Raw genomic sequence first — 22,675 nt, forward strand, 5'->3', positions numbered from 1 at the left:
CAGTATAAATGATTTATTACTTAGGACATGTATAAAAACAACAAAATTGAAGGAAAGAAATACAAAAGTCAGGAGTGTTAAAAGCAGTGTTATTAGGTCACAGGAAGAGTGTAGGAGAACAATGTTATTAAGTGTAATAGGAGAGGAGTGTAGGAACAGTTTTGGGAGTGGGACCTTTATTTCTGTGGGAACGTGCAGTTTGGGCGTGTCCAGTCCTAACAGGTAATCCAGCCCACAGAAGAGCAGGATGGAGAGAATGATGGAGAAGTCACTGAGGAGGGAGCGCAGCTGGAGACGGGGAGAGAGGGAGAGAGAGACAGACATGGGGACAGGGGAAGATCATAGACAGCACTGGGGCCGGTTTCCCAAAGCCTTCGTAGAGCCTTCTTAACGCTACGTCATTCGTAACCCCTACGTAGAGTTCCTACTTAACATTTCGCCTGTTTCCCGAAACGTTCTTTGCTACGAATCTCTTTCGTACGTCCTACGTTGGTAAGGTTGGTCTGGAGCGCCCGCAGAGCCTTCTTAGCTCTACCGTAGGGATGTTTCAGCTCTCATTTGTGTCATTTAACTAATAAATCTGACTGTATTTCATATCAAACGGACACAGCGATGACTGTATTAAATAACAAACTGTTACAAACGATAACTGTATATAGCGTACATATCACATTTAAAGTAAGCTATATATGTTAGCAGAATACCATTCACTCTGATTCACAAAGTGTTCAAACTATAAGTAGCCTACATAGTCATCTAACTGACTTGACAATCAGCATTAACTGATTGGATGCGATGTCCGTCAATATGAAAATAGGCTACTTTATACGTGATACACTACAGCCTACAGTCGGATCGTTTTTATCAGTTTGATATTTAATACAGTCATCGCTGTGTCCCTTTGATCTGAAATACAGTCAGATTTATAAGTTTAATGACAAGTGAAGTCCCTGCGATCGCTGTGGCATCGCCAGAGATAGGCTTGGCTACTACAGACCCCCACATTTCCTTCCGTAAGCACCATGCGTAAAACGGACACGAGTGACATCCCTGTTGCGCATGGAACTGCCACAAGTCATTCATGAAGAAAATAATTGCTGGAAACAATCTTAATCTCCTCCGCTGTTTCTATATTTTCCTATAGCCTAGGCTACCTTTTTTAAATCAGTAGGCCTATAGGCTATGGTAATACGTTCGACCAAGGTTAACACTAGAACCATCGCATTGTGTTCCACACACTGCGGAGCTGTCAGCTGAGCCGGCTCAGCTGACAGCTCCGCAGTGTGCGTCGGATTCTCCGCCTCAAAACATGTAAACGTGTGAAAAAATTAATGAATAATCAATTAAAGCTTACCTTAAAATAAGTGTGCCATGTTACTGTTTATTGTATTTAGGATTTTAGCTCATTTGGACGCTGTTTGGGCCGTCTGTTTTTATTGATATAGGCCATTGGCGATATTCTACTTTCAGTTTCCTTACTGACCCACCACGAAACGTGATTATTGTTCTTAAAGATACTTCGATTATAAAGCAAGAGGTGTTAAATAAATGTTTCGGCTTAGAAGGATTTCTAGTAATCTTTTATTCGCAAAGACTTGTCATGCAGCTTCGCATGAAATAAGCAGGAAATGGAAAATCGAACTCTGAGCCATCGATTTCAGCACTGGACAGGGCCGTGTACGAGCCACGTAGGGACTGTTTCTTAAGAAGACTCCTAAGAGACCGTTCGGGAACCACGACTACAGAGGTAAACAACTTTGGTAAGTCATAACGTAGGAGTCTTCGTAGCGCGCTAAGAGATGACGTTATCGGGAAACCGGCCCCTGGGTGCTATCTATACGCATGCTGGTACAGGTATGGTGGTGGTTTGACTATTTTCAGCTACGGATTAATACACAAAGTGGATGTAGGATTGTTCGATCAGATATAATGGATGCATGTATACAATGTCTCCCAAATATTATTCTATTATAAGGTACAGTGTGTAATATGGGAGTATTTAGCATCATCTAGTGGTGAGCTTCTGGATGTTACACACTGAATTTTGAATAATAAAATATTTATGTTGAGTTTTTTGACTATATCTAAACTAGGAAATACTCTAACCTCATCCTTTAAACTTGACTACATTCATGCAATAATCTAACCTTTATCATGCAGGGTTGTCTAATTTTCAGGGTGGGAAAAGATCTTACAAAAAATCCATCATAGAATAACTAAATAATGCCCATCTCTGCATTAGTCTTACCGTAGTGGGGAAATAGCGACTGAACTTGAATTTCTTGAGCGAGACGGTCATGGAGTAAGTCCCAAAGAACAGTATGAAGGACATGAGGGCCAGGTCAGGCACGTATTTACAGGCGTTTCCCACCAACTCTCCTCCGTATTTCACACACTCCTTCTTACTCAGCGAACCCCACGACATGTCCGTCAGGTTAAACTACGGAGAGAGAAAAGGGACATATAACATAGAAATGTATGGCAGCATATTATATATTATAATATTAATATATAAATTAGTAGACAAAAAGGACAAAGGTAGGAGCATAGAAACAGTTTGTAGGCTTCTTGTACACCATACACATATGTACACCTACCAGCATAGTCATGTTATCGTCTGACATTGGGACTGAAACGTTGAATCCGAGCGCAGACGCTGAACAAGCAAAAAAAAACACAACAAGGAAACAGAGAAACCCAAATGAATTATGGGTAATATGACAGGGAGGATTTATAAACAAGGAAATATGGTCAACCATTTTTAATTCTAACTGAGTCAATTAACAATGTTGGCGTCGGTTAAAGGAATATTTCACCAAGTTTTCCTTTTAAAGTTGGAGTCAGTGATTCAGGAGAACGCTTGTTGTCGAGATCAATTTCGTAAAAGTAGTGAATATCTCCTCACAATCCACTAGCTAAGGGCCACCTTAGCCAGCAACATGCCCGTTTACAGAGACTAGGCTGTGTATTAACAATGGATCTTTTTTCAGTGCGCACACAGTACGGACAGGTAGCGGATCGTGAGGAGATATTCACAGATGTTGTGTTCTCCAGAATCACTGACTCCACCTTTAAATGTTATTCACACATGCTTTACCAGGGTTTATAATTACATGTGTATACTCACGTTATCAGACAGCATCCAGGAATGAGGCAGAAACAGACAGGACACAGAGTAAACATCAAATGATATTTCCATAACCAAAACGGCAAGAGTGAAAGATTGTGTGTTGAGAGAAACATGTCGGCGCGCAGCTCTTTGTTTACTTTGTAGCATTCTTCCTATTTACTGAATTAATTGGCGGCCTAATTTATTGGTGTACCGCTGCTATGATGTCACCGTAGTTACATAGCTCCGGCATAACTGTGTAACCGTACTGTCGGCAGTAGAAAAGCAAGTCAGATTTGGGGTGACAATGCCATACCAAACCAAACTGTGCAGCTATGATTATAACAATCTCTGTGTAGCATTCAAAAGAGAGAACATGTTAGAAAGCATAGAAGAAGAGTGTGATGCCTCACCCTGGTCTGGTGGGAGGTGTGTGTGTGTGTGCGTGTGTGTGTGTGTGTGCGTGTGTGTGTGTGTGTGTGTGTGTGTGTGTGTGTGTGTGTGTGTGTGTGTGTGTGTGTGTGTGTGTGTGTGTGTGTGTGTGTGTGTGTGTGTGTGTGTGTGTGTGTGTGTGTGTGTGTGTGTGTGTGTGTGTGTGTGTGTGTGTGTGTGTGTGTGTGTGTGTGTGTGTGTGTGTGTGTGTGTGTGTGTGTGTGTGTGTGTGTGTGTGTGTGTGTGTGTGTGTGTGTGTGTGTGTGTGTGTGTGTGTGCGCGTGCGTGCGTGCGTGCGTGTGTGTGTGTGAGATGCCTCACCCTGGTCTGGCGGGATGCAGTCACACTTATAGGAGGTGATGTAATCCGGTTTGAAGCCGCGGTTGATCGGGTAATACTTCCAGGCTCCTACCTGTGAAGAAGCAAAACAGATTTATATTTTTTTAATTTTTCTCTGTGAGACAATGAAGGCAAACATTTCATTTTTATCAAGCACTGGTCTATTCTCTGGATATTTGGTTTTTAAAGTAGTCACAAGGAACTTTTAAATATTTCTTTAAAAGCGTAATTTTTCCCTCTGATGATCATAAATGACATGTAACAGCAAACGAGACCATCAGTGCAAAGAATACTAGTTTTTAATAGTTTTTCTTAATGCCTTTGTCATGGGTATACGCTCACCCAGGATCTACAGCTGGCGTGGTAAAAACACTACCGCTTTTCTCCAAAGGGGGCCACTATAATTAACACAAACTGAAAGTTCCTCGGAGCACCTTTTAAAGTAGACTCTCAGTACGCTCACCCAGGAACAACAGCTGGCGTAGTAAAAACACTACCACTTCTGTCTCAAGGGTGGGTGCAAGAATGAATACTAAATTAAAGCTGGGGTATATGATCTCTGATTGGTCAAAGTTAACATGAGCTGTACACTTTGACCAATCAGAGCGAGGCTCCGACTCTCTGTTCTTATTGGCTGTTGGGACTGTCCATTCATTTTGGCACAACTTTGTTGTTGTAGAGCGTGTCAGGGAGGGACCATAGGGGAGGGAGCAAAGAGAACAAGTGGAGCGGTTGAGCTATTTGGATTCGAATCTCTATCCCAACTGCCATTTTCTCCCCAAATCCTCCACCCCAGCTTTAACACAAACTGAAAGTAGCACCTACCATCTTTTTAATGGCGTCAGAGATGAATATGAAGGAGATGAGGCTGGAGAATCCCTCCTCTGTGAAGCGCGTCATGTATTTAATGATGTAACTAGCGTCAGACACAACCAGCAGGAAACACTGCAGACAGGAGTGAAGCCCGATCCACAGACGCAGCTCCATATAGTCTATATCGTTGCTCCTGTGAAGAGTCGGACAATGGGCTTATATTATATTAAGTATTATATCTGGGTATTTTACACTCTTTTAAATAGTCTTAAAATGCATTGAATTCATCCAGAAATAAGGCATTAAAGGTGGAGTCAGTGATTCTGGAGAATGCTTGTACGGAAGGGAGTTATAAAGAGCTTATATGAAAGTAGAAAGTCACTGTCAAATGTATTTCTAAAGCACATTCAAAAACATCAGTTGACCAAAATGCTGTGTACAAGAGACAATACAAAACAACATATAAGATGAGAAAAATGTAATATAAAAAAACGTAGGAGTGTCAAAGTCTCAACTTGTGTCAAAGGCCAATGCAAAAAAGTGAGTCTTTAGTAACGTTTTAAAATCAAATCAAATCAAATCAGTTTTATTTGTATAGCCCAAAATCACAAACACATTTGTCTCAGTGGGCTTTACATTTCATACAATATGATATATGATACAATATGACACCCTGCCCTTACACCCTTAGCTCGGCTGAGAAAAAACTCCCAGTAAAAACCCTTTACCGGGAATACATTTATTTATTTTTTTAAACTTGTCAATAGAGTGGGCAGTTTTCAGACTCAGTAGGCTCAAGTATCAATATCAAGTATTACATCTGGTTATTTACACTCTTTAAATAGTCTTAAAATGCATTGGATTCATCCCACCCATGATCTTAAATAATCAAAGGCCATACCAATACATAAGAAGTGGGATTATTTTCGCCACTAGTAGTCTGTAATTCCAAGTAGCATTCAAAAAGTCCTTAATCTAATTTGCCTAATGGCGTTGTAACCTTGTGTACTGTACAGACAGATAGATCATTGTACTTCTGCTTATGCTTCATACTTACTTGCTGAATTCAAATAGCAGTTTCTCAAAGATGAGGATGGGTCCAGTAGAGCTGAGGATGATCAGAGGTTGTCCCCCAAACACACAGAACACCGTACCAGCCAAAGCAGTGCCCAGAAAGCTCTCCATCACACCCTTTGGGGGAAGAGAAGTAAGTGAGTGAGTGAGTGAGTATATGGCAAGCCTTTGTAACACTTAAAAGATAGTCTGAATGTGTATTATAGATAAAAAAAGTGTAATAGTGAAAACTGGTGTTTTTATATGATTATTTTGTGTTGTGTGTATGAACTGCAGGACTTTTCCCATGGGAATAACAAACTGTCTGTCTGTCTGTCTGTCTGTCTGTCTGTCTGTCTGTCTGTCTGTCTGTCTGTCTGTCTGTCTGTCTGTCTGTCTGTCTGTCTATCTATCTATCTACCCATTGTCAATTTCTATCACAACTCTCTAGCTTACTGCTGTAATTCAGTTTTTTGACTGGTGCAAATGTTATTAGAAATACTCAAAATTAAGTTGCTGACATCTGTAATTCGAATTCCGAATGGTCAAATTTAACCATTAATTTTTTTACAACAACTAGCCATAAGATGTCAATCAGTCAGACCTGGTAGTTGTCGGTAGCGTCTCCTAGCAACCCTCCGAAGGTGATGGCGTTGGTGATGCAGCCCAGGTAGATGAACAGCACAGCCGAGATGGACTGGATGTGGAAGCCGTCGTAGATGTCGCTGCAGTACCACGGAGCCTTACGCTTAATGTCCAGCCACAAGCCGCCCGCAAACCTGGTAGGACCAAGGGGGAGGACATTGGCACAGTAGAGTACATGGTTATAGTGAAATGCACTACTAGCACATGCTGAATTCAAGCACATTTCCCTACCTATTGAGAAAAGTATTCTTAAATATTTTCTTTGTATCAATACAAATGGTCTTGTTTTTAGGCCCAACACACCTGTTTTAAAAATTGTGGTGGTTTAGTCCCTAAAAGGTCTTGGCAAGTCAAACATTTTGCTTCATATAAGTACTACAGTATATCCCTAATTTTCTGACTTTTTTTCTTGTTTTTTTTTCTGTGTTATTATCATGACCAGAGGTAAATTGGATAGGGCTGGGGGGAGGAGGGTATTTATAGATTTTTGAGAAAAAAAAGTAAAATTTTCCATATTGAAGACTTGAGAAATATTTATATATATTATAAATATTTATCAGAATCAGAACGTGAAAAAAATATATAAATATTCATTGTAATTCATTTGAACGACATGGAAGTTTTTTTTTAAATTCTTTATTGCTTCTGTATACTTCAGTGTGAACGTTCCGACGAATCTCGCATACACAATCGATCGGTATGTAGTATATACATGTTGAGTGTGTAGGAGGGAGGACGTTAGTAGGCCGTTTGGAACACAGCCCAGATGTGTTTGAAATCTTTCCCTATCACGGATATAGTGGACTATATAGGGTGCACGCCATTTTGTATTGGTGTTCGAATTCTCAGTAGTTAATTTCTTTTTTTTTTAAGATTTTTTTTTGGCATTTTTATGCTTTATTGGTAGTGTAGAGACAGAGTTGAAATGGGGCAGAGAGGGGAGTGACATGCAGAGAACGACCGCGGGCTGGAATCCAACCCGGGTCCGCTGCTGGCAGAGGCCCAGGGGGGACGCCCAACTGAGCTAAGGGCGCCCCCATCAGTGGTTAATTTCAATAGTGAATGAGTGAATAAGGAATGATTTCGAATACAGCGCAGGATATAACTGGCCCCCTGCGTCACATGATATTAGTTCCCCCTCCTTCGTACCTCCCGGTGAACTGTAGTTCCTCTCCCAGTTCATGTGGAGCAGGAAACTCTGTGTCTTCTCCTCCGGCGGCTCCACCGGCCGAACCGTTCATCTGACCCAGTTCATTCAGGTTCAGAACAGACTTCCTGTTAAACAAACACACACACACACACACACACACATACACACACAAACAGACAGACAGACAGACAGACAGACAGACAGACAGACACACACACAACAATTTTACAATGGGCAAAATTGTAGAGAAAAATTATGTCGAATTTTAGATATAGGAACAATTTTACCCAATCATTATGTGTCATGTTAATCCCCAATGTTGCAATTTGTCCATATCGCATCATGCCATATACCGTTTATTGTAATTAATATTATTGGAGATAACAGGTTTTAATATATGATTATGAATGTTAAAATGCTCTTGCCTTATCTCAGTTTGTAGATACGTAGATAGATTGACAGACAGACAGACACACAGACAGACAGACAGACAGACAGACAGACAGACAGACAGACGTTCTTGCCTCATCTCAGCTGAAGGGACCTTCTTTGGCGGTTCGATGCGTATCTTCGGGTCCCATTCCCCCGGAGGCAGCACGATTACCTCGTCCAGGAACTCATCCACGCCCGCGATCAGGTCCTCGCGGTTCCGCGCCTTATAGGCAACGTCACTGAACAACTGAAATATGATTATATTAATGTATTTATTTATTTCTTCATAAAAAGATTGGGATTAAAGAACAGGTTAGAAAACGCATAGATCAAGAGCAACAGTGTCTGAAAAGAAGTAGAAGTAAAGACTTATAACACCGAACATAGGATCATTTTGTCTTTTGTTTTTTTGTTGAATTTTTTGTATGTATTCTATTATAGTTTATAGGAAAATTATAGGAAACAAACAAAACAAGCATTATACGCAACGTCACTGAACAACTGAAATATGATCATATTAAAGGAAATATGAAAGATTTATTTATTTGGTTAAATCATAAAAATAAAAAATAAAACAGTGAAGGAAACTATAAGGACCTCGCTTTATAGGCAACGTCACTGAACAACTGACAGGGAAATATTTATTAATTTATTTGTTCAAATCATAAAAATAAAAATAAAAAATTTAAGGAAACAAACAAAACAAGCTTCATAGGCAACTTCACTGAAAGCTGAAATATGAATTAATTATTTATTTCAAACATAAAATAATTGCAAATAAGAAAAACACAAATCAAAAGCAACAGTGTGTAAATAGATGGAATTAAAGATGTAAATAGCTCTAAATTATTTCTCCTCTATCCTCTCATATCACTAAATTTGACTTTTGTTCCTACGTAATTTATCTGAAGTTTCCAGCAGATTTTATGGTCCTGTATCACACTCAAAAATACTGTATTTATTCAAATAGTGCCAGTTACTCACATCATCCACCATTAGCGTAGCGATAGCTCGGCCGATCTCGTTGTAGGATTTGGTTTTGCCGTGCGGACCCAGAAGGATGAAGAGAAACCTGTCCAAATATTTTTTTTAAAAACTGTTAACTAGAAATACATTACATACATAACAAAGGCAACTCAAAGTGCTTTACAGATTTGCAATAATACATTAATCAAACAGCAAAGTATAAAGTTTACAACAACAACAAAAAAACTATATAGCCTACAGTTGAATATAGTGGAGCAGATCACTGCTACAATCTTTCAATTTGTGGTACAAGCGTTACAAATTGGCATGAGCCGTCTCCATGGGTCACTTGGCAAGAAAATTGTCCGAGACAATGAAATGAAAAAAAATAAAAAATTTGAATGAAATAACCAAATACATTTCTATGTGAAATTTTCATATTCACAGTTTCAAATGTCTCGGACAATTTTCACGCTTGTATCATCATCAACTGAAAGATTCTGATGATAATAGGCACGTAGCCGCTCCACTAATACGCAATCTAAAATAGAAACCCTGTTCACTTTAAATAATAAAAGTAAAGGAAGGACATTATTAAAGCAAGCTACAGGAACACCTTAAACTGGAATCCCTTATCACCATGAACAATTACAAAAGCAGGATTAAGGACTATTTAACCACAAACTGTACACGCCCGGTTACTGAACACTGACTTACTGCCAATGAGATTGATGCTTTGTGACTTTTTATTTTATTTAATTTAATTTTTTTATTGTGTTTTGTGTCTTGTTTTAAGTGTGAAATGTTGTTTTTTTAATGTGAAACTTTTAAGTTTTTATGCTGTCTCCTTCTTGGCCAGGACTCTCTTGGAAAAGAGAGATTTTGAATCTCAATGAGAATATTGCTGGAAAAATAAAGGTTAATGAAAAATATATATATATATATATATATTGCGCCCCAGACCTTGTAGGCACAGGGACCTCGGTTAACCCTCCCAGAGTCGTGGCTTGAGCCAAACGAACAAACGAGACAAACGGTTTGTCCAGGAAGTCGACCTCTCCTATCAGAACGTTAGAGGCTTCTGCATCACGAGGAATCTTCTTCATGAACTTATTCTTTAACTGGAAGGAGAGAGAGAGAGAGAGAGACAGAGGGGGAAGGGGGGGAGGGAGAGAGAGAGAGAGAGAGAGGGGGGAGGGAGGGAGGGAGAGAGAGAGAGGGGAGGGAGGGAGGGAGGAAGAAAGAGAGAGGGAGAGAGAGAGAGAAAGGGGGGAGGGAGGGAGAGAGAGAGAGGGGGGAGAGAGAAAGAGAGAAGGAAGGGGAGAGAGAGGGGGACAGAGATAGAGAGAGAGGGAGAGAGAGATAGTGAGATAGAGAGGGAGAGAGAGAGAGGGAAGGACAGAGAGAGAGAGATAGAGAGAGAGAGAAGGAAGGAAGGGGAGAAAGAGAGAGAAATATCATGTTTTAAGTTTCATTCAGGTGAACACAGTAAAAGAGGGATATTTAAGCTCTAGTGCGTAATTTATTTTCATATAATAAATAAATGTCTGTTACATTCAAGCCATCATACTCACACACACACACACACACTCACACACATACATTATAAAACCCAGTATAGCAGCTCTTTTGGTTTCCCAGTATAAGCACGAGGCAATGGAGTGGTCGGCGCTTAAATCAAAATCTCTCCCTAATCTGTTAAGGCAGCTTTCAGAGTCATTTCTCTCTCTCTCTCTCTCTCTCTCTCTCTCTCTCTCTCTCTCTCTCTCTCTCTCTCTCTCTCTCTATCTTTCTATCACTCTGCCTCTCTTTCTCTCTCTCCTAACTATTTCTTACTAGGCAACCGCAAACAAGACATTTCAATCAAGCATACTAAGAATGAATGTAAGAATGATCACACACACACATTCATTCTCTCAATCACACACACACACACACACACACACACTCACTCACATACTCACTCACACACTCATTCCCTCACACACACACACACTCCGATACAGTAGGCATTATATGTTATGACGTCATATGAAAGAGTGTGTGCACTGGGCATACTGGTACAGATCAAAAGCAAGCTGGTTGTTGCCGTGCCAACTTCTGTGAACAAATAATTAAACCAGATTTGAGGGTCGCATGCATGACTTCTTGTCTTTAACTTGCTTTGAAGTTCTCAGAAAGATATTTACTTACATAACACACACACACACACACACACACACACACACACACACACACACACACACACAAACACACACACACACACACACACACACACACACACACACACACACACACACACACACACACACACACACACACACACACACACACACACACACAGTAAAACCAAGCCTTGTTCATTGCGAACTTTGCTGCAAAATCCTTGCCGTAGGGAAAAAAAACATTTAAAGCTACAGTGCGTAAATTCTGTCGCCCCCATGAGGAATTCTGAGTTATTACAAATCTCTGTCGGTGCATCTACATGAGGTAAAGCCTTCAGTGATGGCACGTGGATTTTATACCTTCTGCTGTACGTCCAGGTTTTTTTCTTAGCAGTACAATCAACAACTGAAATATTTCTTGGGCTCTTCTTGGGGATTTTTCTGAGTTCCTGCACCAGTGTCAGGGGGGGGGGGACACCAGTTTATAAACGCTGCCATACTGAGAAATACAGAGAGAATTTTGTGTTTTTTTTTGTATAATCAACTTTGTATCAACTTGTTTGGCGATGACTTAAATATATCGGCATTCGTTAATATGAAAAAGTTAAACACTATAGCTTTAAGGAGAATTTCAATAGTATGTTTGCTCTGGGAAACAAGTAAAAGCTTATAAATAAGCACACACACACACACACACACACACACACACACAATTATAATCACAGATATTTAGCTAAGTCCCACCTGAGCTACAATGCTGTGTGGATAAAAAGGATTAAGAGTAGTTCTGCCAACTCATAAACTGAGGCTCAACTTTGATCAAATTCAAACACACACTGTAAAAAGTTAGGAGTTAGCAAAACTCAACATTTCAAGTCAACTGTCTGCAACTAGATTTCAGAGATTTGAGGCTAAAACTAAAACTCTTAAAGGTCACATATTATGCTAAATGCACTTTTTAAATGTGTTCTAACATATCCATGGGTCCACGGTGTGCCTAGAGACTGCCAAAATATTTAAAAAAATAACAATCTCTCCTTTTCTCACTCTCCCCCTTTCTGAAACCCCCACCCCTCCCCCCCAATATACTCCAGTCAGAATTCTCCTCGTTTCTGACCTCACAAACTGGAAAGCCAGAAGCTTCCACTGTGCAGCCCACACCCCTATTTCTTATTGGTCCACGGCCCTGACAGACAGAGGGCGAGGCGTATCTGGCTTCGCTTCCGGACAGGGGGCGGGGGGAGCTCAAAGATTGTATATTTACGAGGGGAGCTGCAACTCTTTTTAAAAAATAGGCCATTGTGAGATTAGCTGAACATCAGCATAGTTCTAGAATGCAACGCTCCCTGGGTAACCCCAACCCTTTCGAATAATAACAGAAGCTACAGTGGCCTTCAAGGACAAGAACAATTCTAAATGTTAAACAATGCACCTGATGACATTCCAACTATGACACTTTCAAGATGGCGGCACTAGGCCTTGGTCCAAAATATGCATAAATATGGACATAAATGAGACCCTTTCTAAGGGAAAAAATAATAATTCTAAACATTTTTTTATGCACTAAATTAAATGTACTTATAGATATTATAATTACTTTCTACAAAATCTGCTAGGAAATAAAATCCAAAATTCTACACACTGCAGGTTTAACCTTGAAATTTAAATTTTAAATTTTTTATCCTTACTTCTTAATTTTTTGCAGTGCAGAAAAAACAACTTCATACATGGCGAGGTAATGTGACGCATTATGTCTTCTGACCCGGAATAATCCATCATTATGTTTCCACCGGCAACAGCAGATTAGATTAGGACAAATCAATAACAGCTTCGACAGAGAGATTTGAGTGAGAGTTTGTACTGTATGTGGGGGGAAAATGTAGGTCAAGGAAAATTGGGCACGCAACCAATTGTTTGTAAAAGTACAATAGTTGTCAGACCTTGGTGTTGTTTTAAAAAAAATATATATATATATGTATATTTCAAATGCATTTTTTTGTGTTTCTACAAGTGAACCATATACTATACTTTTCACCAGTGGACTTCAACTATGTTTACAAATAAGTTAAAGTCCTGTTTGGTTTACCATTCGCTTTTCTAATGTCTATTCTATACTTGATGTATTTTAATCTTGATGTATTTCTTGCCCCTGTAAAGCACTTTGAATGGCCTTGTGTCTGAATTGTGCTATAGAAAAAAACTAGCCTTGCTTTACAACCATTTGACATAATGTTTCAAAGAATAAGCATAGCAATTCTTGTACTATTAATGTGTACTCTATTTGTAAAGACACTTAAATGTATATGAATATGTATTATTAGTATTTTTAAAAACACAAAAGCACCCACTTGCAGGCACACACACACACACACACACACACACACACACACACACACACACACACAGTAAATATAGAACTAATCATTTACCTGGTCTGAGCTCGGTGTGTCTGAGATATCGTTCATGCTTCGGCTCATGGAAGGATCTGTAAAAGAAACACATTCTTATACATCATACTTACCAACAAACAAACAATATAACATCAAAGACTGAACATTTTCAAATTCCTTCGTGATTTTCTCTACTTATGACATCTATTGCAGCATGTCCGTCCTGGGAGAGGGATCCCTTACTCTGTCGACTCTACCTGAGATTTCTTCAATTTTTTTTTATTCCCGGTAAAGGGTTTTTACTGGGAGTTTTTTCTCAGCCGAGCTAAGGGTGTAAGGGCAGGGTGTCATATTGTATCATATTGTATCATATATCATATTGTATGAAATGTAAAGCCCACTTAGACAAATGTATTTGTGATTTTGGGCTATACAAATAAAACTGATTTGATTTGATTTGATTTGAAATCCAGTAATATGTGAGGAAGAATTGTGCAAAATTGTATCCGATTAAAATGTTATTATTATGTTACTTCAAGCTATTCTAAGGATAAAGCAAGCAACATAAAACCAGTTGGAAATTGTAAATTAAAATTGTTTATTCAATTATAAAGATTTAGATTATATTTAGATATTGTTTAGGACAAAAACATAAGGTGCGGTGAATAACAAACTCAGGGCGAATTGGTGCTGTGGAAATCAATAAACAAATCTAACCAAAAGAGCACAGTCTTAAACCATGAGCCATACTTTAATTAATTACTTAACAAAACACAAAGAATACAGCACCCCTAAAAACCTAGTGAATCCAACAAATGTTAGAAGTGTGACTGAAATCAGTAACTTTACTGGGACTTTTTTCGCAGCCGAGCTAAGGGTCTAAAGGCAGGGTGTCGTACTGTATGGAATGTAAAGCCCACTGAGGCAAATGTCTATTTGTGATATCGGGCTATACAAAAAAAAAATGATTTGATTTGATTTGATTTAACTGAAACCTAGCCCTGCAAAATATGTTTCTCAACAATATAGCATTCAAGCCTGTCCCAATAAGTGTGGGAAAAAAACTTCAGTTGGTTCTGAGAAAGATTAGTATTTTCCAATATTATTTCTCCCTTTTTTTTTTACCTCTTCAAAGCAGATTTTAGAATCACAAAGTACAATTGAACAAAAGGAGAACAATAGCATACCACACAGTATAACACACCGCTCAGTTTTTTTTCTTCATAATCCTATTCATCTAGATTCATGAAAGAAAAATGTAGCAAATGTTCACACAAGCGGGCTGTAATCTGTAATGTTAACACATCACGACCAATACGTTGTGTTCATGACGAGGGTAGATTATACACACACACACACACACACACACACACACACACACACACACACACACAGACACACACACACACACACACAAAAAAACATCTGAAGTTATGAAATCTGGGGTTAGAGTTTATTGAAATCAAAGAGTAAAGCACAGAAAGTTAGGAAGTGAGTAAAGTAGAAAGGTGTATGAGTGTGTATGTGTGTGTGCGTGTTTGTGTGTGTGTGCTTATGTGTGCATGCATGCAAGGTGTGTGTGTGTGTGTTTGTGTGTGTGTGCTTATGTGTGCATGCATGCAAGGTGTGTGTGTGTGTGTGTGTGTGAATGCAAGGTATGTGTGTGTATGTGTGTGTAGTTCTGAATGAATGAATGCGTGTCTCTCTGTGGTGTATTAACCATAGATAGTGTAATTATGTATTAACACTCACGCAGATGGCCCAGGCTGCCTGGCTGCCTTAAGCGAAGGTCTTCAGTGGACTGGTTGATGCCAGAGGCTGTGCTAGTGCAACGGTTCAGGTTACCCTGAGTACTACCTTCTATTTAGCAGTAGAAGAAGTAGGAGAACGACAAACAGAGAAGAAGAAGAAGTGATTTTATGAGGAAAGGTGATGAATCATGCCCTGCGTTCCAATCCCCATACTATCTACTTTTTAGTACGGTAGAAAAAAGATTTAGGATGTCCCGATTATTGTGGCCAGATTAAGGATGGTTAGAAATACCCGGATGTCTACTACATTTGGTCAAGATTTTTAGTGTTGAAAACAGCATGCTATCCAGTGCGCACTTGAAGTGATGTCACATCGACGGAGCCTCCGTATGAAAACAAACAGGGATGCAACGGATATAAAAGCAAGAGGCAAGATCAAGGAGCCATGTTAGGATGAAATAAGAGAGTAAAAGTATGTCCCAAGTGTTTTCCTACTGCATCCTAACTAGATTATTTTCTTAGTCAGATTTAGTATGTAGAATAGAAAAAAGAAAGAGTATGCAATTCGGAGCGCAGGGAAAATGGCATGAAACAAAGCAAGCATAAGTATATGTAACTAGACCAAGGGCGTAGGTTTGCATAATGAATGGTAGGGACATGTACCTACCAATATTTCTGGACAACAGAATTGTCTCTATCAATATTTGGATTCCATAACATCTCAGAATTTTAAACGGTACCGAGATCAAATATATGACATTATGGATTAAAAGGTGGAGTCTGGAGAATACTTGTCAAAAACATTTTGTCATGATCCACTAGCAGTCTGTACTGTGTTTTCGCTGACAGAGAAAAAAATCCAGTGTTGTAACACAGCCTTGGCTCTGATAACTGTTATGTTGCTAGCTACAACGGGCCCCCTTTGTTTGCATACCAGTTTACAGAGCCTAGGCTGTTTATTAACACCAGATTTTTTTTTAACACACACACAGTACGGACAGGTAGAAAATCATGAGGAGACACTCACTGATTTTGAAATAAAGGAATTTTGTCAACAAGCACTCTCCAGAATCACTGACTCCACCTTAATTGTAAATTATTAGGGGAGGTTTGGTTGTGTCCCTACCAATGTTAATACCAAAAACGGTGCCCTTGTATTAGAAGGTTAGATTAAAGCTGGGGTATATGATTTCTGATTGGTCAAAGTTAACCTGAACTGTACACTTTGACCAATCAGACTGAGGCTCCGATTCTCTGTTCTTATTGGCTGTTGGGACTGTCCATTCACTTTGGCACGACTTTGTTGGTGTAGAGCGTGTCAGGGAGGGACCATAGGGGAGGGACCAAAGAGAACAAGTGGAGCGGTTGAGGTATTTCGATTCGAATCTCTATCCCAACTGCTATTTTCTCCCCAAATCATATACCCCAGCTTTAACTTTAGTAGATGTTGAAAATTGTTGTAGTTGAAAATGTGAACAAACGGCGTATATAAACTTACTGGCGTTGGAGGACTTCCCTATGTCGGCCAGCGAGCGATGCATCGGCTTCTTGGTCTGGTGTCTGTGTTTCCGCAGCAACACGAAGCTGATCTTCTCCTTGAGATCGGCGTGAATGAGACCGTCAGCTATCTGTCTGTCCACAATCTCATCTGGATAAAATAACGTTTATATTTAAATTAAACAATAACAATGGACCATTTACAAACCATTTATACAAGTACAGTTACTATGTTGTATCATTTTCACAGGTGTTCTACCCTTCCTGCACACAAATTGGTCTCATGTTGGTTCAGTGCGACTGTTAAGAGACTATAGAGACATTTTGTATTAGTTTTTACTAGGGATCGGTATCGTAAGGATTTTGATACCGATATCAATACAACTACTACTCTCCATAACTTGGTGCAAAAAAATAAAACATGACATTAAGAGATGCAATTGTAATTTAATTTAAAAATAATTGTTAAAAATAATTGCAAAGTTCCGATCCCTTGTTAAAGGGATCTAGTTTCCTAGTTTTTACCTATTTAAGTTATCTTTATTTGTCAGTTGTACACGAGGCACATTGAAATTCGTCTTTTCGCATATCCCCTCTCAAGTTACCACACTTCGGAGGGGGTCAGAGCGCAGGGTCAGCCGCAGTACAGCGCCCCTGGAGCAGTTTTGGGGTTAAGTGTCTTGCTCAAGGACACAATGGTAGAGATGGTGGGCACCGTAGACGCAATACCAGCCTCTGCTAGTTTTACAACTAACACCCTCCTGTCCGGTGCCGGGGATCGAACCAGCGACCTCATGGTTACTGGTCGGCCACCTTTTCCTCTCTAGGCCATCCTACCACCCAATTTAAACCACATATCAAATGTCTACAAGTTGATTTTCATGAATATTTGAATTTGAAATGTAATGGAAACTGTCTGCGGTGTTGTTGTCTGGAGGGTATAGTATTCAGTGTTAAACTTTAACAAAAGAGCATTAAATGTATTTGCCCTAGCAGAATAGATTTGAATGAATCAAATGTATACATAAAAAAAGAAAAAATGTTATATTAAAAATAAATAAATAAAAATATATAGGGGAAGGTGGGGTGATTTGTGCAACTTTTTACTCAAAGTGATTTTAAAGTGAGGCCTTGACAGTTATGTCTCCAACTCAAATATGTACATATATTTCAGGATGTTGTGCATCCCTGGCAATAAAAACTTTGGATCTGGAATAAACTGTTTAAGAAATATAGCTTTCGGAAAAAAAGTTGTCTTGTCGCACAAATCACCCCACGTAGTGGGGTGATTTGTGCGTCATTGTGTCACAATGACAAAGTCACCATCATCATCTTTCTGGCCATCTGAACTCTCATCAGTGGTGTCGTTAAGTGGAGTTGAGATGTCACTCTCTTCTGAGCTACTGTAGACAATCACTTTCTTTTGGTGACCAGCGTATACAGCCATGCCACTGGCACAACTCTCAGAAATGTACTTTGCACTAGTTGCTCCGTGCTTGTGGAACCAACTGCCACCTGACAAATGTGATTCCCCCTACATTTCTGCCTTTAAATCAAGGCTCAAAACCCATATGTACACCCTGGCTTTTCCTCCCCATTAACTATCTTACCTCTGCACTACTATCTGTGTTTATGTGGATGTATGGGCTTTACGTCTTTTATTTTGGTTATTGTTATTGTACCTTCATTGTTTACCTACTGAATGCACTATGTACAGCACTTTGGACAGTGCAAACTGTCATAAATGTGCTTTTCTAAATACATTTTACTTACTTACTTACTTATAACTCACCCAGGCCCTTGCGCACAAATCACCCCATCCCCAGAATTTTGGATAATAGGCATGATATAGCAATTTAGGGTTGACATTGTGCTAACTATATAGACTCAAAGTGTAGCATACCAAAGCACTAAAACATGTGTCAAATGTTTTCAAACGTGTCTATAATTGTTCAGACACAATAATCAAAAAACCTTGATCATGGAAATTTTACTTTGAAAGGCAAAACACAGTTTTTTGAGCTTAAATGTGCTTATATCTTATTCCTTGTGTCTCCCTTCTTTACAGGATGAGTCAAATGGATGGCTCTTCTTAAATATGTGGTCACATTTCCAATTTCTTCCACGGTTTTCTAGAAACAAGGGGTTTTGCAACTTCCAAAACGCACAAATCACCCCACCTTCCCCTACTAAAAAATTCTAAAATAATTTGTATGTAAAAAATTTTTTAAACATATAAATGCTGCAACTAACTCACTATCTGAGGCATTGAGTCAAATGTATACATAAAAAAATATTTAAAACAATTAAGAATAAAAAATAAATTAAATAAAAATATATAAAAAAAATTAAAAAAAATAATCAATTTAAAATAGATAAAATCAAAAAATAAATTAATAAATACAAATAGATAAAATAGAAAATAAATGTATATAAAAAAAAATAATTCTATAAAGTATGCTTGTGTTGAACTGACCGACTATCTGAGGCAGTGTGTATCCCTCCATGTCCAGCAGAACGCTCCCGGTCTGCAGACACGTCCTGAGCTCAAACAGACTGTGCAGCGTCAGGGTGGAGACGTGGGGCTTTGACCACCTCTCTCCTCCCTCCTCCACCTTCTCCTCAAACTTCACCCATCTGAAAAGAAGGCAAGTTTATTTCTATAGCACAATTCCATAGACACAAGGCCATTCAAAGTGCTTTTCAAGGAGCATAACATACTGTACATCTAGATAAGACATTAGAAATTGCATTCAAGAGGCTTCACCCATCTGCAAAAAACAAGGAATTCATTAAAGCTACAATGCGTAACTTTTTCCACACGAATGAATGTCTGTTACATTCAAACCATTGCCAAACGAGTTGATGAAGTCTATTAGTTTTATAATGTAGAAATTTTGACCCTACATTTAATATGATTTACTTGATTCCTTGTTTTTTTTCAATGTGTGAGGAATGATTTTTTTTTATGAAATTAAACTTTTTGCGTCTGTATATTTGTACTAAACAACCATCTTTAAAGGTGGAGTCAACAATTCTGTGGAATGCTTGTTGTCAAAAAACGTTTTGTCAAAATCAGAGATTATCTCCTCACGATACGCTACCTGTCCGTACTGTGTGTGCACCTGGAACAAACTCCCAGAAAACTTGAGGTCTGCTGCAACCCTCAGTTCTTTTAAATCGAGTCTGAAGACTTTTCTGTTTCCATTTTAACCTGTACTTTTAATTTAATTTAAATGTTTTACTTATTTTCATTCGCTTTTAAATGTCTTCTAATGTGTTTTATGTATTTTAATCTTGCCCCTGTAAAGCACTTTGAGTGGCCTTGTGTTTGAATTGTGCTATATAAATAAACTTGCCTTGCCTTGCCTAGTGTTAATACACAGCCTAGGCTCAGTGAACTGGCATGTTGCTAGCTTAACAGATCCTAGGATGTGTATTAACACCAGATTGTTTTTCAGCACACACAGGTAGTGGATCGTGAGGAGATATTCACTGATTTTGACAAAAAGTGATTTTGACAACAAGCGTTCTCCAGAATCACTGTGTTTCCCCTACCATTATACAGGCCTGGCGGGCCCGCCAGGCCAACGGGACCCCCCGCCAGGCCAACAGCAGCCTGACTTAATTTATTTTTATTTTTTTTTCTAATTGATTCCGTAAAATAATCATTTGCGAGCGTCTGCGCGGCACTGTCGGTCTACCCCTCGTGTGCGCCTGTCTTTACAACCTCTCGTTTGATCATCCCATCAGCTGATCTGTGTGTCTGCGTGTGTGTATGTGTTCTGCGCGTGGCACAATGCGCGTGTGCATTCGGTGCGCACTTGTTAGACACGGAATCTTTATATGTCCATGCACGGAAGCCAATGAGCAGGAGCATGACTAGCAAGCAAACGTTGAACTAGTGGCGAAAATAAAACCAGCGCCTGCTCTGTGGAAATATTAAGGACTCAGTAAGAGGGACGTTGAACAGGAAAAAGTGCTGAGCAAAACTTAGAAAGTTAAAATCGCTACGTCGCCGTGGCAACACAACCAATCTGTATCAACAGCAGAGATAGCGCTGAAAAAAACGGCATGCACTCGTTTCAGTAAGTTTACAGAAGTGCCACACTGCTACTGCCTTTGGCATTCTTCTCAGAAAAGCATTCATTTATTTTCAGGGGACATATTAATTAATTTATTGTTTTAACTGTTAAGTTATCTTGAAAACAGCAGGCCATAGTAGGCCTACAAGCTTTATTATTTTGTATTTTCAATGCTAGGCCTACTTTATTTTTATGTTTTAAATTGAGAAATAGGCAAGATGAAATATAATGGTCGGAATAGGGAAGTTGCCTTATGTAGCACACATGTTGATAGGCTACACATCATGATTAGCCTATGTTAATTTATTTATTTTCAACAAGGCTATTTGCATAAAAAATAAATAATTTTTTTTTTCAGTAGGCTAGCTTCAAGGTGAGGTGATTCAGATTATTCCAGAAATGAGTACTAGACAGGACCTGTCTATATTAGTGTTTCTTAGTGTTTAGTGAAATCCACGTGTTTTTCTTCAATAGTTTACATGGCTTGTGTCTCCAAATCATTACAGAAAATAGTTATAGGCAGGACATATGACAGTTGTTTACAGAGCACAGAATTAATCAGATTTCGCCTCTCAAAGTGCACCAGATTGATGTATTTAACTTTAAAAGGATAAGGTTTCTTCTGCAGGGGGATGCCCCCAGACCCTAGAATGTCCATTCTCACCCAGCAGGATCTAAAAATCCTGTGAGAAACACCACATGTACAAACGTACTGAATGTGAAGTATAACCCTATGCCCTAATTTTTAACGGGCTGTCAAAAGAGGCTCATCCCAAATGGGGTTCGTTTTGGTCAATTTCTTCTAGAAATTTGGTACGCACGCGGCGCGCATACTCTTTATCAGCTCTTACCACCGGGCCTAAAAAAAATTCTAGGGGAAACACTGCACCTTTAAATGCTGTGGTGTCATTTTACTGTTTGACAGACTGATTGATTTGTTCCAAACAGCAGGAAGTAAGTTATGCAATTTAAGACTGCGGCTTTAATCCCATGTAGTGTTAAAGAGGACCTATTATACTACTTTTCTGGTCTTAATTTCTTGTTTTACACTGCTATAGAGCAACCTGACACGAATCACATCACAAAAAACTATGTAGATTTTCGGGAAGCTCTTTCTCTTATTTTGGCGATCCAGCACATCCTGTCAACACTTGAGTGTGTGTGCTTCGGCAATCTCCGCTCCCTCCGCCTGTGCATCGGCCATCTCCGCTACCCTCCCCCCCCCCCCTCCTGCAAACCCCACTCCGTTGTGATTGGTTACCTTCCTTCCGAAACACTTTCAGTGGCGGGAAGCGCGAGCATGGACCTATAAGGGCGCGAGGCAGACGCGAACAGGGAAGTGACAGCATTACCATACATGGAAACATCCGCGTGGTCACATCACCAATTTTTATGCGACGTCACCAATTATGAAAGGGTAGACCGCTTTGAAGACGTGACTTCTCGACTGGCTACAATAGTGTTTAGTGCTCTGCACTGACACCCCAGACGGTCAGCAGGGAATACGTCGAAATGCATGTAAGTCATTATTTGATAATTTAGTATGGTTAAGCATGACTATGAATCATCATAACAACGTTTATAGGTCATAAAAGTCAAAAAGCATCATAGGTCCTCTTTAAGTTCTCACCCAGCGCTATGATTTCTTAAATAACGACCTTTAACCTCTAAATCCCGTGAACAGGGACGGCAAATCCTAAACTAATGAAGGATCTGTGTGTGTGTGTGTGTGTGTGTGTGTGTGTGTGTGAGTGAGTCTTACTATGCGCGTGTGTCTTAGTCTTTATTTTTATGTGTATGCGTGCCTTTGTGTGTATGTGTTACTATGCGTGTCTTCTTGTGTGTGTG

At 39.4% G+C, this 22,675-nt stretch overlaps 1 protein-coding gene across 1 annotated transcript in view; it reads right to left on the bottom strand.

Moving 5' to 3' along the window:
* Positions 1-22,675, bottom strand: part of slc4a5b (solute carrier family 4 member 5b) — a gene marked incomplete at its 3' end in the record, with an annotated part of 29,362 nt that overhangs the window by 6,341 nt on the left and 346 nt on the right. Inside the window, exons 2-16 of the mRNA XM_080046558.1 lie at positions 19,219-19,379; positions 16,744-16,893; positions 15,247-15,354; positions 13,534-13,589; positions 9,903-10,060; positions 8,958-9,045; positions 8,066-8,220; positions 7,541-7,666; positions 6,351-6,525; positions 5,751-5,884; positions 4,706-4,886; positions 3,863-3,953; positions 2,598-2,656; positions 2,249-2,440; positions 175-288 (exon numbers count right to left, since the gene is read on the bottom strand). Of these exons, the coding sequence (XP_079902684.1) occupies positions 175-288; positions 2,249-2,440; positions 2,598-2,656; positions 3,863-3,953; positions 4,706-4,886; positions 5,751-5,884; positions 6,351-6,525; positions 7,541-7,666; positions 8,066-8,220; positions 8,958-9,045; positions 9,903-10,060; positions 13,534-13,589; positions 15,247-15,354; positions 16,744-16,893; positions 19,219-19,379 (1,948 nt within the window). The remainder of the gene's footprint in view (positions 1-174; positions 289-2,248; positions 2,441-2,597; positions 2,657-3,862; positions 3,954-4,705; positions 4,887-5,750; positions 5,885-6,350; positions 6,526-7,540; positions 7,667-8,065; positions 8,221-8,957; positions 9,046-9,902; positions 10,061-13,533; positions 13,590-15,246; positions 15,355-16,743; positions 16,894-19,218; positions 19,380-22,675) is intronic.

The sequence above is a fragment of the Ammodytes marinus genome (genome assembly GCF_949987685.1).
Source record: "Ammodytes marinus genome assembly, chromosome: 18".
Lineage (NCBI taxonomy): Eukaryota > Metazoa > Chordata > Actinopteri > Uranoscopiformes > Ammodytidae > Ammodytes > Ammodytes marinus.